The sequence below is a fragment of the Gasterosteus aculeatus genome, chromosome 11 (assembly GCF_964276395.1).
Source record: "Gasterosteus aculeatus chromosome 11, fGasAcu3.hap1.1, whole genome shotgun sequence".
Lineage (NCBI taxonomy): Eukaryota > Metazoa > Chordata > Actinopteri > Perciformes > Gasterosteidae > Gasterosteus > Gasterosteus aculeatus.
Window position 1 is genome coordinate 4,716,479 of NC_135699.1, and position 20,620 is coordinate 4,737,098.

The 20,620-nt window shown below is 45.7% G+C and overlaps 2 protein-coding genes across 3 annotated transcripts; both read left to right on the forward strand.

Annotated features, from left to right (window-relative positions):
- Positions 1-5,513: 5,513 nt before the first annotated feature.
- On the forward strand, positions 5,514-13,529 carry cnn1b (calponin 1, basic, smooth muscle, b). Its single transcript, XM_040190962.2, has 7 exons — positions 5,514-5,856; positions 8,666-8,787; positions 8,913-8,979; positions 9,448-9,585; positions 9,860-9,976; positions 11,598-11,744; positions 11,854-13,529. The coding sequence occupies exons 1-7, from the start codon at positions 5,797-5,799 to the stop codon at positions 12,088-12,090; spliced, it is 888 nt and encodes a 295-aa protein (XP_040046896.1). The 5' UTR covers positions 5,514-5,796; the 3' UTR covers positions 12,091-13,529.
- A 3,245-nt stretch (positions 13,530-16,774) lies between these two features.
- On the forward strand, positions 16,775-19,453 carry tmem205 (transmembrane protein 205). 2 transcript variants are annotated; one of them, XM_040190963.2, is made up of 4 exons: positions 16,775-16,914; positions 17,883-17,991; positions 18,416-18,579; positions 18,665-19,453. In XM_040190963.2, the coding sequence occupies exons 2-4, from the start codon at positions 17,892-17,894 to the stop codon at positions 18,965-18,967; spliced, it is 567 nt and encodes a 188-aa protein (XP_040046897.2). In that variant the 5' UTR covers positions 16,775-16,914; positions 17,883-17,891; the 3' UTR covers positions 18,968-19,453. The 2 variants fall into 2 exon arrangements, with proteins under 2 accessions (XP_040046897.2, XP_077940671.1); XM_078084545.1 differs by having other exon boundaries at positions 16,901-16,955.
- Positions 19,454-20,620: the final 1,167 nt, after the last annotated feature.

The window sequence follows — 20,620 nt, forward strand, 5'->3', positions numbered from 1 at the left end:
AGGATTAAAAACCGTGTGTGTGTTCGTTGGGAGGCCGTGCCTGAGGAGCTTTACCAAACATGGTCACATAACGGAGACGCAACGAAAGGTTCCTCCTGCCGGCTCAGCGCAGCACACATTGTGGGCTTTCCGTTCCACTTCGCTCCCCCACATGGACGCGGGAATGAACATCGTCACCTGCACGTCGTGCAGACACAGAAAACACACCTGTGTGTTGCAAAAGCACACCGCCTGTCGTCACGGTTGGCCGTTGGATGGTGTGTGTGTGTGTGTGTGTGTGTGTGTGTGTGTGTGTGTGTGTGTGTGTGTGTGTGTGTGTGTGTGTGTGTGTGTGTGCTGCTGTTTAGTTTCCCTCAGCTGTGCCTCTGAGGCATTTTGACTTAATGAATCCGCTGCGTTGAGCGAGTTGTAGTTGTGTTTAATAAAAAAAAAAAAGTTGATTTTCAGGGATGTTGCTACTTCAGGAGGAAGAATATTCCCAGAGAAACAAAAACATACCAAAAAATCAACATTCCAGTCTTTGGAGAAGCTGTAAACACAGCCGATTTTAGTAAGTACTTGAAGTAAATCTTGGCCAGAGTCACATTTGCACATTTTGAACCAGTTTGTTAAGAGGCATCACCTAACTGTTACCAGATTCCTCAGCCAAAGATGCCACAGGCTTGTGAGTGAGGGCCGCGATTCGGACGCGCGACAGCAGCGGAAAGCGGCGCTGGTTTCCGTGACGACCTCTGAGGTGGCGTGGATGGGAGGGTGGAGTGAGCTCCACCACATCATCACGTGGTCCGGACTACAAAAGACCGCTGCTGTCTGAAGAAAATGTACATGTGCTGCAACAAATTGAATAGCAGTTCAAATGCAAAGCGCCAAAGTTTGACATATCAGTGGAAGTGGAGGAGCTGGAAAGCATTGAACCCTCACTTCAAGTTTGTGGACTGAAGGGAGTTTAAATGTCCATTGACGCGTAAGCGATGAATTGAGCTGGAAATGTGGCCCTTTGAAGTGCTGAAAGAAAACCGTCAACACACATGTATAAACTGAAGCAACGTCACTTCAATATCAGTCGAAGTGGAGGCACAGCAGTTGTGTCAGCAGTGAAAGTCGTGGGAGCAAGAAGAGTTTCCTTTCATTCAACCTTTGGTTAAACGGTGTGTTTGAAGGTTATCAGAGCTGAAGTATTTGATTGAAACCAACGTCTTGGTGAAAGACCTGAGACCTGAAAGGTTTTGAAGCGTCATTTGAAGTTGCAGCACTGAAAAGATGAAAGAAGTGATGAAATCAGTCAAAGAGTAAAAGATTGTCGTTCCGTTGTGGCGTTCGTTGACATGAAGGCTCCAAAGCGTTTGGACCGACTGTTAACTGACACGTCTGAATAAAAAGCCAGTTCAAGCGTCACACTGACATCCAACAGGTGAAAGCAGTTGAAGTGTCATCTCCTCTTTGGGGGCCTCGCCTGACGTTTGGTGTAACTTTCTTTGAAAATTAAAAACATTTTTATGGTTAAGTTAAAGAAGACATTTTGAAGCGTGTTGAGGGAGTTCTTGGACAAAAGGTGTAACAATAATACTTGTAAACTAAACTAATACTTCTACATCTAAACACGAGCATGTATCGTTGAAGCGTGCGGATTTATCGACCAAATCCAGGTTTGTTTGAGGCTTCCTGTGCGACTGTAGCGACAGGTTGGAATTATGACGCCATGAACTCGGCCTTCATGACTCCCCCGAGCTGCACAGCATCGTGAGGCCTTCTACCATAAATAGCCAGACGGAGTCAGTGTGGGGAGGGGGGGGGGGGCGACTGTAGAAAGGCCCTTCTGAGTTTCTGAAACGGCAGTAATCTCCGTCTCCATCTGCCCCCCCCCCCCTCTCCCCTCCCTCCCCGTCTGTGTTTTTGTTACTTCCTAAAAATGTGGAGTCCCTGAAGCTTTTTCTGTCTGCACCCAGTCAAATGTCATGACTCATGATCTGTCCTCGACCTCAGGTCTCCTTACTGATCCCCTCCTCCCTCCCATCAGAAATAAGAAATTGTAAATCACCAGGAGGTCCAACTGCTCCTGAGGTTCATCATCACGTACACGTCTTCTGAACTCTCTAAAAAGTTTCCCTCATGAAACGCCGACGGCTGTTTAGAGTAAAGCTATTGTAGATACAGAGAGCGCCATGTCGCAGGCTTCCTCCCGCCAGCTTTCCCTTAAACGAAGCCCATTTACTCATCGGCTACCATCGGCTACCATCCACATGACGTTTTGCAGCACAATGAGAGTATCCAGAAGTCGCCCAATGGCCAAGTGTCAGGAGAGCTTGTGGCCAAGGTAAACAGCGAAGCCCTCCGCGCAGTAAATATCTGACTGTAGACTCTTATTTTTAGTGCCAGGGATTCCTCCTCCACAAGACGTTACATATCTAATCCTCAGTGCGCCGAGGCCCCGCCCTTCTCCCATCATGCCCAAATAAAGTGTCCGAATTCCATGAGTGTGGCTCTTCTTCTCCCCTCTGTGAAATGTTTACAGGACCCTCGCTTGGTGTGTGTGTGTGTGTGTGTGTGTGTGTGTGTGTGAGAGAGAGAGAGAGGGAATGTAACTGTGCAAAGACCAGCATGATATAGACATTTTATATTGAGAATTGCAGAATTTTATATTCCGACGGGTTGTTCGTGGAAATCTGCTGTGCTTTGATAAGATACTCAAATATTGGTTCATTACAAAAACGAGATTTTCTACTGTATTGCAATGGTGTGAGAAACAGGTTACCCAGTTAACGAGGTCTGTGAAGATGTGGCCGTATTCCTTTGTTGCTCTTTACCTTTATTGACTTGTTGGTGATGACTGAGGTCATCAAGGAATCAAGATCATGTGTCCTAAAACTGTGCAACAGCATCCCCTGCAACATCTTTTCTTCTAAACAAGCCTGCAGATCGTTCTGAATCCCTCCATTTGTTTTATATATAGATATATATATTTCTGTTTTAGAAGGGGTAACATTTCAAGATGTTTAGTCTGAAAAATGTCTAAATCCAACTTTGATGTTGACTCCTGGACTTCTGTTTTTATACAAAACTGAACCTCCAGCTGGGTGAAGAGGACGCTGCAACGGAAAAATTCAGGTTGCTTTTCCATTCAAGCGCTTTTATCTCTCACAGTTCAGCTGGTCTCACCACTCGCATATCGACCGACTCTCCAGCTGTAACCAGTGCGCCCACTTCACAAGTGGCTCTGGTTCACTTCAATTTAAACGCTTTCAACATTTCAACTCATCTCTGCAGTGCGTTCGTCCCGTACTTTTCAGGTGTCAATCGACTTCTCACCATCCCGAGTCGTCAGCAGACCTGCACACCGGCCGACGACTCGACCACGAACGCTTGAGCTCTGACCGGCACTTAAACTAAAACGCCTTTGCAGTTGCAGTTCGACACTCCTTCTGAATGCTTTCAGTCCTTTTCCCCCTTCGGCTGTCATTTGAACTACTCGCGATGTTCATGAGCAAATCATGACAAAATGTTCAGGGCGGATTAAATAAACACTTTTAAAATGCACAAATACTTTCAACGCTTAAACTTTATCCAGAAAATGTTGCCTCATCTTTTATTTTCCTTCTCTTTCCTTATTTTTCTTTTCCATTTGTAAATGTAACTTTCCATTTTTACTTTGCACATCTCTATTGTATCTCACGGCGTATACATCTGATGGAGAAAGATAGCTCAGCTTTTCATATAATATAAGTGTGTATTTACAAATCCTACCTCGCGATACTGAAGTGCCCTAAAGTCCCAGAAGCAATAAGGAGTGTAAACCCTCCGTGTCAACCTATTAGTTCCTTAAAGAAGCCATAAAACATCATAAATATATATTTCCACCTTATTACATCCACCTATCTCGCTAGCTCAGGAGTGCATTTCATGCTCAAAGGATCCAAATGATCAAGTCTCCTGAAACCGAGGTTGAACTATTTCATTTTCCCTGCAGGAATGTTGAGGTGATTTAAGTCTCTTACCGGCAGCACAGTGAAGCGTTACTGTGCACATGGCGCTGGGGGTCAGTGCGAGTCGCTCATGCGGACCGTCATTGTTTTCAGTTCTCCGCTGACTGACTTGACTGTTTCTCCCTTGACCTTTCACCTTATATCGACGGCCCCAGCGCCACATATATGGACCCCTCTTCTCGCCATCGATGGATGGAGCGCTCCTCTCCGGCATGCATGCAATGTGTCTGGAAGTGACACGCACACGCTAAAAAAAGGTTAAAGCAGGGGTTGACTCATGCTTCCCTGCCCCTCTCTCTCTCTCTCTCTCTCTCTCTCTCTCTCTCTTTGTACCCCCCCCCCCCCCCCCCCTCAACACTCCTTTCCACTCCACAGACCCCCTGAATCTGCTGCATTCCTTTCCTTGTCATCCGCCTGCCTATTGGGGGAGAGGGAAGCAACTCACTGCAGTAAAACAGGAAAACCACCTCATTACGTCAGGCACTCCACAGTAGCTATATATACATATATATATATACATATATATACATCTATATATAGATATATAGATATATATATATGTGTGTGTGTTAGACACCTCAGACGTACGTCCCTGCTGGTGCTCACATCTCTCATCACAACATCATCATGACATCATCGTGACATCGTTCACCATTTTCCTCCAGTTTCCTGTTTAAATGGATAAGTCGTGGTTCTCTTTGTGTTAAAAACAAACGTAGGGCCTCAATTGTGAATTTCAAACGATAAAGGGTCTATAAAGAGACACCAAACCCCAGTGCATTTAAAGCGTGTGCGGGTAACACACCGCTTGGCTGACGAATTGTGAAATTACACATGAAAGATACTGAGTGTTAATCTTTAGTGTGGAACATTGATTTAGCAGCTGTTGTGGGGCTTTCGACCGCGTCCCACAATGTTCCCCGGCAGACGGAGGATGAACTGCATGGTGAAATTTCCGTTGGACCATTTGGTCCACGTTGAATGTGGTGATTGAAACAATCATTTGATGCGTCCAACAGCTTTTAAACAGAGTGATTGCTGCCGCCGCTGTTTCCGAGGTCTACAGAGAACGTTAGACATGGAATATAAGTCCCCGCGGTCCTTCAACCTACAATTACATTTGAAATGTTGTCAATAATCTAAACCTGTAGCTTCACAGAACTGTACTTATCTCTCCGCCTTGATTGAAAGTTGCAGCAATCGGAAACACAATAACATTTTAGACACGCACTGTTCAAAAACATCACAATGTCAATCTGTCATCACAACACCAGCCGTAAATGAGATTTTATTTGTTTATAGTTTTACTCCTAGGCTTTCGTAGTATAATAAATCAGGGAATCTGATACACAGTGAGTTGTAATAAGAAGCTCTGAACATGACACACAACCTCAGCAAAGTGCATCTGAACGGGCGGCCTGAGTGAAGATGGAAAAAGTGACATTGATTTAATCTAATACCGGAGCGGTGACATCACATCCCACGCACCCCCTCTGGCCCCTCCCCCTCCCCCCAAAACAGAGCAGGCAGCGTGCGGATTGGACGGCGGCCGCGGGCCAATCAGAGCGCGCACACATGGGAAGAGGTTAAAAAAGATCCAGGAAAGTGTCGGAAAGTCGTCTCAAAGCCCCACGAGCAGGTCCCGAGCACTCGCGACGAACACATATCGTTGTTTTTGTTTGGTTTTGTTTTTTAAAGAAGAAAAATACACCCGGAATTGTTCGGAACTTTATATTTTTTCCTGTGTCTCCCCCCCCCTCCATCAAACGCCGCGGACAGAGAGTTGTAAACCCGCTTCTCCTCACGAGACCACGCGATGACGACACACTTCAGGAGCGGACCGGCCTTCGGTCTTTCTGCCGAGGTCAAGAGCAAGGTGGGTTCACCTGCGTGTGATACTTTCTACCGTAATATTCCTTATGCACCGCGCGGGGACGCGCCCGGGGCATTGAGCCCCCAGGTAACGTTGGGGTCAAGGGTCAAAACGGGAAACCAGCGTGATGACGCACACTGTCAAGTCTCTCTACGAAAGTATTTTAACGTCTAGACGTCGTGTTTGTAAATTGGAGCGAAATTAAAGGTGATGCGGGGGGGATTTGTGGGCAAATTGCTGTTGCCGGTTTGCAGCGGAGTCCTTATATGGAGATGGTATGAAAGCTTTGACATGTGCGCGTTCTAGACGTGTTGTCCTTCAGCAGGTTAGAAAGGACGCACGCGCATGCGCAGTGGCGTCTAACCCGATAAGCGAGCCTGCGATGTGTCTCAGAGAGAGATGAAGATGCAGGGACACTGCCTTCTATGAATGAACACGTTCATGTGTGAGTGAGGGACATGGGTCAATACCGGAAGACCCATTCAGATGTTCCTTTACTGACGTACACGCCCATGTGCACATGTCTGCGTTAAATTGTGATGTATCATCATGTTGCATCATCTTCGATGAATGACGATGAAAAGCGACAGCGATGTCGACAGGAGTCAAAGTTGAGCCAATTCAAACTGGATGTGCTATTTACAAAATAATCTATCAAGTTTCATAGGGAAGGACCGTGCGTCCCACTTGTATTGGCAGTCCTGCGCGGTACCGTGCCAGATCAAAGCGTGAACACACACACACCGCCTCGTTTCCCAGCATTCCTGCTGTCACCGCCCTGACAGGAGGTGTCAATACAGCTGTTGTCAGTATAATGCAGTTCTTCTCACTGGGCTGAGTCACAGCCGCCGACCGTCTGCTCAGGATGAGAAAGGTCAGCGTGGAAGCGTCCCAACTCCCAGATCATCATCATCATCATCATCATCATCCTCCTCGCTAGTCGTCTCGACCCTGAATAGTGCCGTCTCTCATCTGGCCTTCAGTCTCTCTCTCACACACAGCAGTACTAGACTCTGTGACACCCACATTCCTCTCATTACTGCTATTCAGCACTCAGGTTTTTTTGCCCCACTGCTGTGGGCTTTTTTTCTCCCTATTCCAGAGTTGATTTATGCAAACACACACACACAGAGGGGCAAGAGGAAGAAGTGTTTTGTGTGGAGCAAGCGATGGGAATCGAATGTTTCCTTGGGGTGACGCAGGCGTGGTAAGTTCCAGCACACCAGAGAAGACCAGCCGGGTACGTCGGCGTGATCTCATGGCCTTTTAAGGGCCGACCGGGCTCCGCTAGCAGAACTGGAGAACGTGTCCTTTCTCTAAACAGTTTACGCCGCAGTCCAGAATGACAGAACGCAAGTGCGCAGAGGACGGATGGAGACACGATGCCAGTGGGACGGTTTCTTTGTGTTGGTGGGTGATGTTTTATCACTGTCAAACCGGTTTGCCCCCGTTACTCGGTGGTGGAGCCAACATGGTGATCTGCAAGACTTCCAGTGGCCCGTAAATGGAGATGAATTCATAAACCATAAACCCACCAGTGCATTCGCTCTACTGGAATCATAGGTCTGATTTATTGACGTCTATGAGACATTGTAAACAAACAAGTTTATGGTTTTAATTCTTCTTCTATACAGCAAGATGTTTGTCAAGTAAATGATTGGTCCGTAGAAGCACAACGCAGGTGAGCGCAGCAGTTTGTGGCGGGTGGCTAATCTATGCTACCCTTTGATGGACATCCCTGTGTTCCACATATTACTGGGGAAGTTCTGGCGTTATGAGTGCTCTCTACTTGGTCTTAAACAATACAGGAGTGGCCCGCTGCACTGAAGTACGACTTTGAGGTACTCGTACTTCTAGCTGAGGACTTCTGTGCCTGCAGCTCGTGCACGTGTTTGTAGCTTAACCAACAACACATGAACACAGATTGGACAGAAAAAGCTGATTGTAGTATTGAGTATTTTTTCTGTTTTCATGAGCTCAGAAAAACCAGCTGCTCTGCTTGCGTCCCTGAAGAACAACAACAACAACGCGGCTAGATGACGGGCCGGTCGATCCTTTCCTATCGGACCCGTTCGTCTGAGCTCTCGCCTCGCTGTAAAAGGGCAGATTGTGGAAAACCCAGTGGGAGAGAGGGGAAAAAGAGAGTGAGAGGGAAATCTGAGCCGGGCCGATTGGAGAGGACGAGTCGGTCGGAGGGAGGGTGGAGTGCTTTTCGGGGAGGGGGGGGCGTCGTCTCTCCCAAGTTTGGTGTGATGGCCTGGAAGCTGTGCGATCCCCGCTGCTTTGAAACTACTTGTTTGTGTTGGCTGCCGATCTCAAGACTTATCGGCAGAACATTCAAGAATAATGGGACACGCGTGTGTGTGCTTGCAGTGCGGGGGGGGGGTCTCAAGAAGCACTTAAACCCCACGCCGGAATTAAAGGTATTGGTGGCAACATGTTTGTGAGGAAGTACACAAACAGAGAGAGAGAGAGCGAGCGGCCGGCGCAGGAATGGCCACGGGCCTTTTTCATTTCCACTTCTCTCCCCCCGGTGCTTCTGTGCTCCTCGACTCAAAGAATGTCTTCGTTATAGCGCGAGACTTCCAAAGACGACCCCGATTAAGAGTGCGCCGTCTCTTGTGGGTGAAATGAGGGTTAATTTGAGTTCCTGCAGACTTAAATAGTATTGAAACCATATGGAATATATATTATTGGATCATTCATTCATTTTTCGCTAAAGAAGTTTGCTTCTGTAGTGACGGAAAGCTGACCGTTAAAAACAACGTCCGGCCTGAGGTTTGACCTCTGCTCTCTGTTCCATCCCGCTCAGCTGGCAGGGAAGTACGACCACCAGAAGGAAGAGGAGCTGAGGCTGTGGATTCAGGAGGTGACGGGCAAAAGGGTCGGGGAAAGCTTCATGGAGAGCCTGAAGGACGGCGTCCTATTGTGCGAGTAAGGGGACCGGATGCTTTCACCATGGAAACGCTACAATTTTTAGGATAGAACTATTTTGGAATTGTTATTATTGCAACTTCAATCTCTAACTTGCTTGAACTTTGCATCCTTTTTCTTCGTAGACTCATTAATGTCCTGCGGCCGGGTTCTGTGAGAAAGATCAGCAGCTCCACTCAAAACTGGCACCAGGTGAGGCATCATCTCTTTGCAAGAAAAGCGAGCAGCTACGCTAAGCTAACCGTTATTTACCACACAGATATTATCGGTCTTCTCTGTGTGACCCTCTGCAAGAAAGCACAGTCCCTTAAATGGGAAACACAAGGACTGATGCCTCTGTTCCTCCTTCAGCCCCCGTACGGATATCTGAGTGTACTGATCTGATACTCGTGTTCAATAAATAAGCTGCATGCGTCCTTTTGTGGAAGTGACCGGGATCGGCCTTCTTTGTGTCGAGCCACTCCAGGCTTTCCTTACGTTGTCATGCAAAGCGCAACTACTAAATCCATAGATATCGACGTAGTGACTCATCCGAGTCTGAGTAAGTATCTAACAGATGCCTGCATTCTGCATCGGTGCATCGATGTCTGCTCAGAACTTTGCCACAATGGCTGCTCTTCTCCACTGACTCTGTGTGGTTTTTTTCCTTCTTTCCCTCAGCTGGAAAACATAGGGAATTTTGTCCGCGCAATCACAGAGTTCGGCCTGAGGCCAGATGACATCTTTGAGGCCAACGATCTATTTGAGAATGTCAACCACACTCAGGTCCAGAGCACGCTCATCGCTCTGGCAGGAATGGTGAGGGCGGGGACACACACACAAACCCACACACACACGCACGCACACACACATCTGGAGCTTTAGCCACTTCCGAAGGTTGCTGAATGGGAGAATCAGTCGCTCTCCATAAAGACCAGAGTAACTGTGTGTGAGATCAATGATGCACAGACAGACTTCCCGATGATCACCTGTCTGGAGCAGGACTCCAGTATGCCGACGGCAGAAGAATAATAAAAATGAATATTGGTACGAAAATGGTCCCTTATCAGCACCGCTTTCCCTTCTGTCTCAGGCCAAGTCCAAAGGTTTCCACTCCAAGTACGACTTGGGAGTAAAGTACGCCGAGAAACAGCAGCGGCGCTTCGCTCCGGAGAAGCTGAAGGAGGGTCGCAACATCATCGGCCTGCAGGTCAGAGCGGCGTGAATAAATAAACCGGGAACGGGCCCTTTGTGCGGCTGTGCCCTCTTCAGGGCTTGTAGTGCGAATGTGTCCAGAGATGCTCTTTGAGAAGGTCTTTTGTTGTACCCACTGCTGGACTTATTGGATCCTATCCAACCTGCACTGCATGTGGAATAATAACCCATTCATGGGAACATTTGCCGTCTTTTATGCCGTAAAGTCTTTCAGCGTTTAGCGTCGTTCCACTTCCGAGTAGTGAAGCGTTTTTGTCAAGGGGTTCTTTGGCACTGGAACCTGCGTTCTGCGTCCCTGTCTGAGGGAAGACCCACAGTTCATGTGACGTTAAACACGGGCTCACCATGAAAGGTGCAGTGTTGGGCAAGTTACTGAAAATGAGTATTTAGTTAGTTACTAGTTACTTCTTTTAAAGGTAATTGAATTACTTACCAGTTACTGTGTATCAAAAGTAATTAGTTACTCTGGAAAGTCACTTTTAAGTTACTTTTATGTCTGCTTTTTAAATGTAATGAATATAAATAGTACTGAACAGTCAAACACAATAAACATATTTTTTAGACCTATTTATTGTAATCAACAGGACAACAGGCCTTCAAATCAAGCAATAGTACAAAAGTCATTTTTAATACTTTACTTAATACAAAATAACTGTTTGAGGCATTTGCCTGAAGGCAGCTGACTCCACAGTTGACAGGATGCTTCTCATCTTCAACATAGCGAGCGATCAATCTATTCAGCTCTGCCCGGTTCATCGGCTGCACTGCAGTCCGTGTGAAGTGGAGCCCTGGTTGTTTGCGTGGAGCTGCGCCTGCAGCATGTGTGTCACTATTCTGTGACACACAACGTTTGGTGGCCACAACTATTTTGTGCTGACAGGCAGCTATTTACTTACTATTTTCCGGCCCTCCGCTTCGCGTCACAAAGGAGAGTAACGCGAGTAACAAACTCATTTCAGTAATTGTAACTGTGTTAATGTATTTTAAAAAATACTTCGTTACATGCTCGTTACCGCTAAAAGTAGTGGAATTACAGTAATGCGTTACTTTGCGTAACGCATTACTGTTACTTTGTAACGCATTACTCCCAACACTGAAAAGGTGGAACCTAAACCTGTGAAGTCAAAGGAATACAAGAACAAACGATCACACCGCTGCTTTTCATTTAGTTATTTAAGCTGGGAAAAAGGCTTTCTAAGGAAAATTGGAGAGTAAAACGTAGGAAGCAGGGGTTCCTAAAAGGTCGATCTCAAAGGCCGTACCAGTCGATCGTGTGCAATCGATTAAAAAAAAAAGACGTCACGGATGCGCGGAAGATGACCAAAGCTAATGCTAATTAGCGATCCTTGCTTACTAACGGACGCATTTATTTTCATTCCAAAGCGAGCCAGGCTGACTCCAGCAAGGTGACGGCCACGAATGCGCGGGATGCTTGTGACGGTTTCCTCCTTCTGACGGATGAGCGGCTCGTTGTTTCCTTCACATCGGCTCGTTCCGCGCTGTTGGAGCGCGTCGCCGCTACGATTTACCGGCTGGCTGGCACCAGATGCGGGCTCACGTGGGACACGTCGGGCTTTCTCAAGCTCTTAACTCGCTGCCTTTCGCTTTCTCTCTAGATGGGCACCAACAAGCTCGCCAGCCAAAAGGGCATGACCTCCTACGGCACACGCCGCCACCTGTACGATTCCAAGATGGCCACCGACGGCCACGTGGACCAATCCACCATCAGCCTACAGATGGGCACCAACAAGGGAGCCAGCCAGGTGAGGACACCTTGAGTTCCACGGCCCAACAATGATGCTGACAAAGTGGCCATGATTTAAGGTTGAGAAGAAGAACACAAAGTAACGTACTACCCCCCCCCTACTTCAGGCCGGTATGACAGCCCCGGGGACCAGGAGGCACATCTTCGATAAGAAGCTGGAGCTGGAGAACTGTGACAGCTCCACCATCTCCCTGCAGATGGGCACCAACAAAGTGGCGTCCCAGCAGGGCATGACGTCCTACGGCCTCCCGCGCCAGGTCTACGACAACAAGTACTGCGCCAACCCCACCGAGGCCCCCTGCGACAACGGGGCCGAGTTCGATGGCTACCAGTACTCTGACTGAGAGGACCACAACCCCCCACCACCCCACACCGAATCCACCCTCAACCCCCCCACCCTCCTATTTGCTTAACATCAGGTAACCAGCTGCCTTTGTGACGACAAAGAAACCGGGCAGACTGTTATTTAACGTCCCTCTAAACTTACTTTTTACTCTTGTGGATTTATTTTGTTTGTCTTTCTGGGAGTAAAAGGCAACAAATGAAAAAGTAATCGTTTGCACCAACCTGACTTTTAAGACTTGCAGCGGCCAAAAATCCCCTTCAAACATTAATGACCTTCTGATATTTATAAAAAAACTTTTTTTTCCTACATTCTTTTTTTACTTTAATTAGAGAATTATTTTTTGACAGCCCCCCACCCAGTAAAGTTGTGACAAAGCAGAATTTAAAAGTTCCCTGGGAGGGGAACAGAGGGACGAAACTTTTTCACACAACCGGATTCCACGTGCGCGCCGCGGCCCCTCGGGATCCTGCAGAAGCTCCCGGGTGGGAGAGAGGGGGGGGAGTTCATGGACTGAGCAGAGGGCTGGTAATTGCTTTTGTGAGCACCCGCTCCGTCTTATTCACGGACCTGCCAATCACCCACCGCGCCATCTTTCTTCTTCTTCTTCTTTTCGTGATCTCATTTACTTTGTGTAGATTCTGAGGAAGCATTGAGGGGGGAAAAAAGAGTGCGAGAGCAAATGTAGGTGTTGAGATCCATAGTTGAGTGAGTTTTGTAGGTACTTTGAGTATTTTTGCTCAATGCCAATGCGTACTGAATATTTTTTATCTTTTGTACGTTTTTACTCCGTCAGTTATAGTAACTTTACTAAATACAATCTTACAATGAGGTTATAGTAATAATATAATAGAGGGTAGAATACTCACAGGGTACTGTGATGATTCATTCCTTCCATTGAAATTCTAAATCAATATTCTTTTTTTTACCCACGTCTGTTAATTTTGTTTTTAAGCAGTTATTTCTGCACAGTTGCAACTATAGATTGGGCTCTGCTAAATCATTAGAATGAGAGAGATTGATGCGCTATTGGTTGAAAAATGGGCCTACATTTAATTTAAATTAATTTATTCAAACTGACTTTTAAATCAAATTCAAAGTGATTTCTTATAAATATAGCAGACATTTGAAAACGTTAAAATTTAAATTTCCTGCGTCAAACTGTTTAACCCAGCGAATACTTTGAATGTGAGTGGAGGGTCGAGCTGTTCCAGGAGTCACGCTCCACCCATCAGCACAAAGGGGCGTCTCAGGCCCCAACATCTGCATTTCTTAGTCCTTGGCTCCCAATTACCGTCTGAATTAGGTGTTAAAATAAGCTCCATGTTTGTTTGCTGAATCTGTTCAGTCGTTGTGGTTGAGGACGTGTAGCCGTGTGCCATCTAGTGGAGGGAAAGCACATGTACACTTACTGTATTTTTAACCCATTAAACATCTAACGGAAACGGTCTCTTTTATTCAAATGTATTTTTTTTAGTTCCCTTTGGGATCCAAAAGATCCAAATGTTGAGTGAATGTATGGTAACATTTCACTTTAATGTGTTTGCTTTGGCTTTGTTTCAACATTGTTCAAACTTTACCTTTGCTAACCTCTTGACTTTTTAAATTTTTATTTCTATACGCGTTCACTAAACATGACATTGTGCAATAAAAAAACACTTGAAAAAATATGGTTCTGCTTTGATTTTCTTATTGGCTAAAAATACACATTGAATGTGAAATACACACAAGAAGTGACATTGCATGATTATGATATTAAAAAAGGAAAATGAATCAAATCTATCATTACTAATATATATATATATATATTATACATACATGATCCAATAAACAAAATGTCTCAGTGCATTAGCGACTGGGTTAAAATGTAAAAAGCTACTTTCTACAAAAGTAACACACTTGTGTCTATATCCTCTATTACAACAATCTGAAAACAACGGTCATATTCACTTCATTGACAACACAAAGAATAACTGCCGTGGACATATTGTGTTTTACACTCATGGAAATTTCAGTCGGTGATGAGACAATTTAGTCTGGGAAAGAAAAAGACCACATTATGAGGTAATCAGTTAAAAGAAATAAACCGATAACTACGGACGGTAAATGGACTGTACTATGGCGCTTTTCTAGTCTTCCGACCACTCAAAGCGCTTTAACACTACATGACATCATTCACCCATTCAGACAGGAGAACCACACACAGTGACACCTGCCATCAGTAACTAACATTCACACACTGTAGTCGCAGCTACAGGAGCAATGTTGGGTTAAGTGTCTTGCCCAAGGACACATCGACATGCGGGTTAGCAGAGCCTGGGATCGAACCGACAACCCTCTGATTGGAGGACGACCGTGCTCCCCACTCACCCACAGTCGCCCGACATCTGAAAAGCATTTACAGAGAGAACTGCGACGTAGAGCAAACAACAGGACGACTCTGGCCCAGCCAGAGCAGCGCGTCGTGCTCGTCCATCCACGCTGTGGCAAGAAGGTAAACTGACCAGCACGTCAACTAAAAACACACACTCGTCCGCTTCCATTGTTTCTTAAAGACTTGGCTGCATTGTGTTCGCTGAACAGGGCTGGATTTAACGGACCGGTCACAAGTGGGGGGCGGGGGAATGTAAGTGAACGGAGTTGGGCACAGGGTCGAGGGTCACGGGAGAACATGACTATTGATTGGCCGTTTCACAGGCATCGATCCAATCACTGTAAACATCCACTGGCTCAGACAGATCTGATGGAAATCGGGTTAAGGGACATTCCAGAAGAAGGAAAAAGACTCACCACTTGCTCACTGGCTTCTAGACCTGACTTGCATACTATACTTACTATGCAGAATTTTTAAAAAAAGGATACAGGTGATTGGAGTCTGGAACTCCTCCAAGCAAACGCTGCATGATATGATTCCTGTGTTGCGGGTTCGTTCCCTGGAAAACAGTAAGTACCTTAGTTATATGCATCGTGGTGCATTTCTTCATCTCGTTCGGTTGTTCTGCATTTACTTACATTTTGACATCGCAGGATTTCTCATGGTTACAAAACGGGCAGGTGAACTGGACGTCCAGGTTGCCCGTCATCTTTTTCTTTGGAGGTGGCTTTCTCTTTGACTTCCTGCGCCCCATTTGTAATGTTGTGTAACTGTGAATACGAAAGGATGATTACAATAATACTGTTTTGTTGGTAATGTATTAAAAAAAAAGTAATGTAGCTGGTTTTATGACAATCATTCACTCATTCATTGTTAACCAGTAATGGCTGCTTACCTGAATCAAAATAAGATAACATTCAAATTACTGGACCAAAACTAACAAACCAGTCAAAAAACATTTTATCTATCCCACGTGAATAATACCTCACTATTCAACATATTATAGAGCAAACTCTGAATTACGTTGTTGTCTTATCCGTCTTACGTCACGTCAGACAGGGTCAGAAAAACATCAAATAGCTTTAGCTACACGCTAGCGAGCTAACGCGCTAACAGATGCTACCTCTTGGGTAAAGACTGAAAGAGACGAAAATATAGCTTTTAATAAACGACTTTCAGGGCTAAATGCGCAAGTGCAGTGCGTGGTTCGTGTATTATGGGTTGTATCATTTCGCATTCGCGTAATGGTGTGACTGACACTTACCAAAGGGATGTCGGCAGCGGAGGATGCTCGGTGGATTCAACTTCATCCGGGTACTGCGCCTCTGTAGTGACCCCACTGATTGGTTAGCTGGGAATTTAAGCGGTTTGTGATTGGCTGGGGGAAGAAGACTGACAGCATTGTGTGTCCAATAGCAGATCTCGATTTTCTGAATTAACTCCCCTCATCTGTTGATTTTTGGGCATCTGGCAAAGACGCCCCCTGGGCGCCTCCCTAGGGAAGTGTTCCAGGCACGGCCGGCTGGGAAGAGGCTCCGGGGGGAGGAGGCCCCGGGGAAGACCCAGGACCAGGTGGAGAGATTATATCTCTGCACTGGCCTGGGAACGCCTTGTTCCCGGTCCAGTCAGAGCTGGTAGATGTGGCCCGGAAAAGGTCCGGGAAAGGGAAGTTTGGGGTCCCATGCTGGAGCTGTTGCCCCCGCGACCCGACCCTGGATCAGCGGTTGAAGATGGATGGATGCATTTGTTGATTTTGCAAACGTGACGCCCTTCAAATCCTATTGCGATGACTGTCAATAAACAGTGTGTAAAGGTATTTGTCAGTAGATACCTGCAACCATCAGCAGCAGGAATCTTGTTGTCCACAGTCTCTTTTTTGATGCAATTTATTAACAAAATCTCTGTGTCCACAGTGTCCAGTATTGTTTTCTTTTTAGGAATATCCTGAAAAGAAAACAATACTTGACACTGTCAGTTCATGGTGATGAGTGTATTTTATCTTGCCTCCTTACATAAATGCATAAAGCGACTATTTGATTATTATTATTACATTTAATCATACATGCTGTGTTCTTTAGCCTGATCTTCTCAGTCCGTATATTATTCCTCTAACTTTCTGGCAGCTCTTCTGGGTAAATTCACTGTTAATTTACAGTAATATATCCCTTATAAATTGTACTTATAATGGCTCTTATCTATAGCAAGTTGTAAATCGGCTTATTTAATGAAATTGCACTTTCTTGTTTCTTATTCTTTTGAGTTTGTAATCTTATGGTGGAAATGCTGATATTTTTCAAATGTAATATTCAGTAATAAAAAGGAATGCCATTGGTCCGTTGGCGGGGCGGGGCGGGGCTTGTCGACATGATGGACAGCGGCTGATCTTTGGATCATTATGAGGTTGTTACTCGTCGCTGAATACCGTCACGGACAGAGGACGAGGACAGACAGGTGAGTGAGAGACACCGAGGGACACGACTCCACGTCTCACGGTGAAACGCTCCCTGGAGAGAGAAACTCTGCCGACGGCATAAAACTTGTGCATCGCTCCCCGAATTAGCTCAGAAGCTAACGCCTGTTAGCCTGTCAGTTCCGGGGGGGAAACAGTCGTAAAGTGAGCTGTTGAATGTAGAGAGAATGTAGGTTCGCTGTGTAATTGAATCAATCCGCCGTTGTCACCACATGCAAATAGGTTGAGCGACGCGTGTTGAGGTGTGAATGTCGGTGTCAGTGGATCCCGGGACGTGTTTTTCTCCCCTCTGCCTTCTGTGCCGTTATCTCGATCTGGAGACTTATCAGGTCTGCAAGCGGAGCAGCCGGAGTCCCTTATCTCCGTGGCCCCAGCTGCGTGCGTGCGCGTGCGCGCGTGCGTGTGTGTGTGCGCGTGTGTGCGTGCATGTGTGTGTGTGTGGTCCTGCCAAGTACAATTTGGATGAATGTTTCTTCATAATCTTGTTTTTGAAGTGACGCACGTTAAAGAAGTCCGTAAATGTAAATGAATTGTTTACACTTTATTTGTAATTCTTTGTACTTTATTACAGTGAAGCGTTACCGCCTCCAAAAAAGTCCCAAATAAGTCTGTTTGGAGTAGTTTTTTTCATATGCTCCTAAAAAGATTAACCGAGACGTTGACCTCTGACCCCCAAGCATATGTGACCTCACTATGGGAACTTTTTGGCCAACTAAAGTAGTACATAGTTTTTTGTTTTGTTTTTACAAGCCCATTACTAACACGTAAGAGGCAAAAGATCTTCTAGTAGGAACAATTTGGTCAACGGTTGCCACTTTTTCACTTTTCAACACATTCTGTTTAATAAACTCAGAAAAAACTTCTTCATACTGGTACAGTACTGAGATCTGTGGTATCTCAATGAGGGTGAATGAAGGCTCACTGTGTATTTGTTGTATGTGTCTTGCAGAGGGACACCATGGCAGCAGAGGGGGAGCCCGCGGACTTGGTCAAAGTGCTTCACCTTCTGGTGCTCTCGTTCTGCTGGGGTATGCAGGTCTGGGTCTCCTTCATAGCAGGTGAGAGCACAAACAAGAGATGGGCCTGTCACAATAAATGCTTTTTGAACCTATTGTACATTATAAGGACATGAGCGTTAAGTTATTGACACACTGTATAATAATCTGTGGACATGCCCGTTTTTAGAAAACATTGTTGTATATTATTTTAAGTAATTATTTTTAGAATATTAGGAAAGAATATACAATTCTAATATGTTATTAGTCTTAAAAACGAAATGTTCATTTAAAAATATATATATATATATATATATATTATATTCATTTAAGTGTGCACTTAATTGATTAATTATGCTTTGATTTTATAAATATATCTTTGCCATAGAATAGCCAGAAAACCGCAATATTATCACTCCTCACAACTTTTTTTGGTAAAATATATGGATCCAACTGTGGTTCCTGACCGGGATGTGTGTGCCTGCAGGTATTGTGTTGGTGCGGCAGGTCAGTCGTCACACCTTTGGCCTGGTGCAGAGCAAGCTCTTCCCTGTGTACTTCTACTGTCTACTGGGTAGCAACGTCGTCAACCTGGCCGTGCACGCCGTGTATCACCCCTGTGACCTGCTGGACTGGCACGGCAGCGTGCAGGTCAGACATCACAGCTGCGCACACAATTTTCTAAATACTTGAATCACGTAAGCATGCAAGTTGTCGGCGTCTTGCTGTTTTGCAGATGCTTCTGTACTTCGCGGCGCTGCTCACGGCGGGCTTGAACGCCCGGTGGTTGGGCCCGGCGGCCACAGCGGTGATGTTCCAGATGAGGGAGGTGGAGAAGGAGCATGGCCTGGGGGACCAGATCGGCCTGGGCAGCCAGAGCGAGGCGTACGCTAAGCTCCGAGAACAGGACCCCAAGTACAAGGCATGCAAGGGCGCGTTCGGCCGCTACCACGGCCTGTCCAACCTCTGCAACTTGATCGGGTTCATCTGCACCACGGCTAATCTGATCTACACGGCTCTGAATTTATCCACCATATAGAGAGGGGTGTGTACCGAATGTCAATCGGTAGCTTTGCAGTCTCAAAACATTAAATGTATTTGAATGCATTTTTTTTCTACCGTTTGATTAAAAAAATAAAATGAGAATAATAATAATAAAAAAAAATAGAAAAAGCTCACTCAAATGTGTGCACAGAGCGCCCAGCAGGGGGCGATGTTCGGAAGCAGGTGCATTTAGGGATTCGCTCGTTTCTGAGCTCAGCATAGATAAGTGCAGCAGCGGTTCCCAAACCGTTTGTCAAGCCCCACCCTTTGCTAATGTAAACACTATACTGCACTAACTTCTTTAATAATGGTATTTGTTGCATTTTATTTTGTATTGTTGCACTGCGTTTGTGTGTGTGTGGGTGTGGGGGGGGGGGGTTGGTGCACTGCACCACTAGATTATTGGCTTTTTATATTTGTAATAAAAAAAATGTGTTTACAAATATATATTTTGATGACATTAAATGTCAAATTTGATCAACTCGTGTGATTGGGGTGTTATTGTGCCATTTATTTAGTTGTATTCTGTGCTACACGTTGGTCTTGTCGGGGTTGTTCTGCTCTGAAACAATGTTTTTACTGGATTGTAAAACAAAGTGTCCTTTTAATCCTCATAGGTGGATTGTTGAGCGAACCAAGCAGACTGTGCCCGGATTTGAAATGGGGAAAGGTTTTAATTAAATTACCGGTGACGCACAGCAGGTTTCTGAGAGGAGCCGCCTGCGATGTGCAGCGCGGTGCTCTGCTGGCCGGCTGCAGGGGGAGAGAGACACTGTTCTCATCATCAGCACTAATGGATTATAGTGCAGGCTTTTCAATAGGAGAGCCAGGGACTAAAAGCAAAATGTTCATTCATCTGGGCCTTTTTTCTAAAGACCATCAGCAACTAATAACCATTTAGTGTGATTTTCTTCTTCCTGACGTTCTGCTTTATAAATATAAAGTGTGGAACAAATAATTACCTCAGAAGGCAGTTTGTGTCACTTTGCTGACCTTGTGCCACAGTTTATTGTCCTTTTTTGTGGAACGTACAAGGAAGTTTCTGTCTCAAATAGATGTTTTGAAACGCTTTAAAACCGTCCTGACAAGTTCCCCACGCCAGTGGCATCAGGAAATAAAGTAAACCCTGTTTAACCAAAGAACAAGTTTATCCACTCATACTTTCATGGCATAACCTGCGGGAGGGGGGGGGGGGGGTCAAGTGAAAAAGCATGCAAAACTCTCAAAGATATCTGAACCCTATGAAGGTTGTGGCCGCCAAGAACATTGGCACACGGTTAAAGAATTCCCTGGTCTGTGAGCAAAGTAAAACACGAGGAAGCGGGGAAACAAAAGGAAGTGTTCCTCCGTCATTCCTGACCCTCAAGAGGAAATGAGTAGGTGTGTGAGAAAAGAGACGGATTCACAGTATGAAACGTAGGCTGCCGCTGGTTCATCTGGAAGCCCAGTAACAGACGGCACAGCGGCCCTGCAGCGCGTTAAATTCATTACGAGTCAGGGAGCCCAAAGCAGCTTTTATTCAATTTGTCTGTGATGTGGAAATGTAGACCTCATTTGCATTAGTTTGTTCTCCGTGGTGCATGTGTACCTAAGCAGCATGAAAAAAACACTGAAATCCTGCAATGCAATTTATTTCAGGATGAGGCTG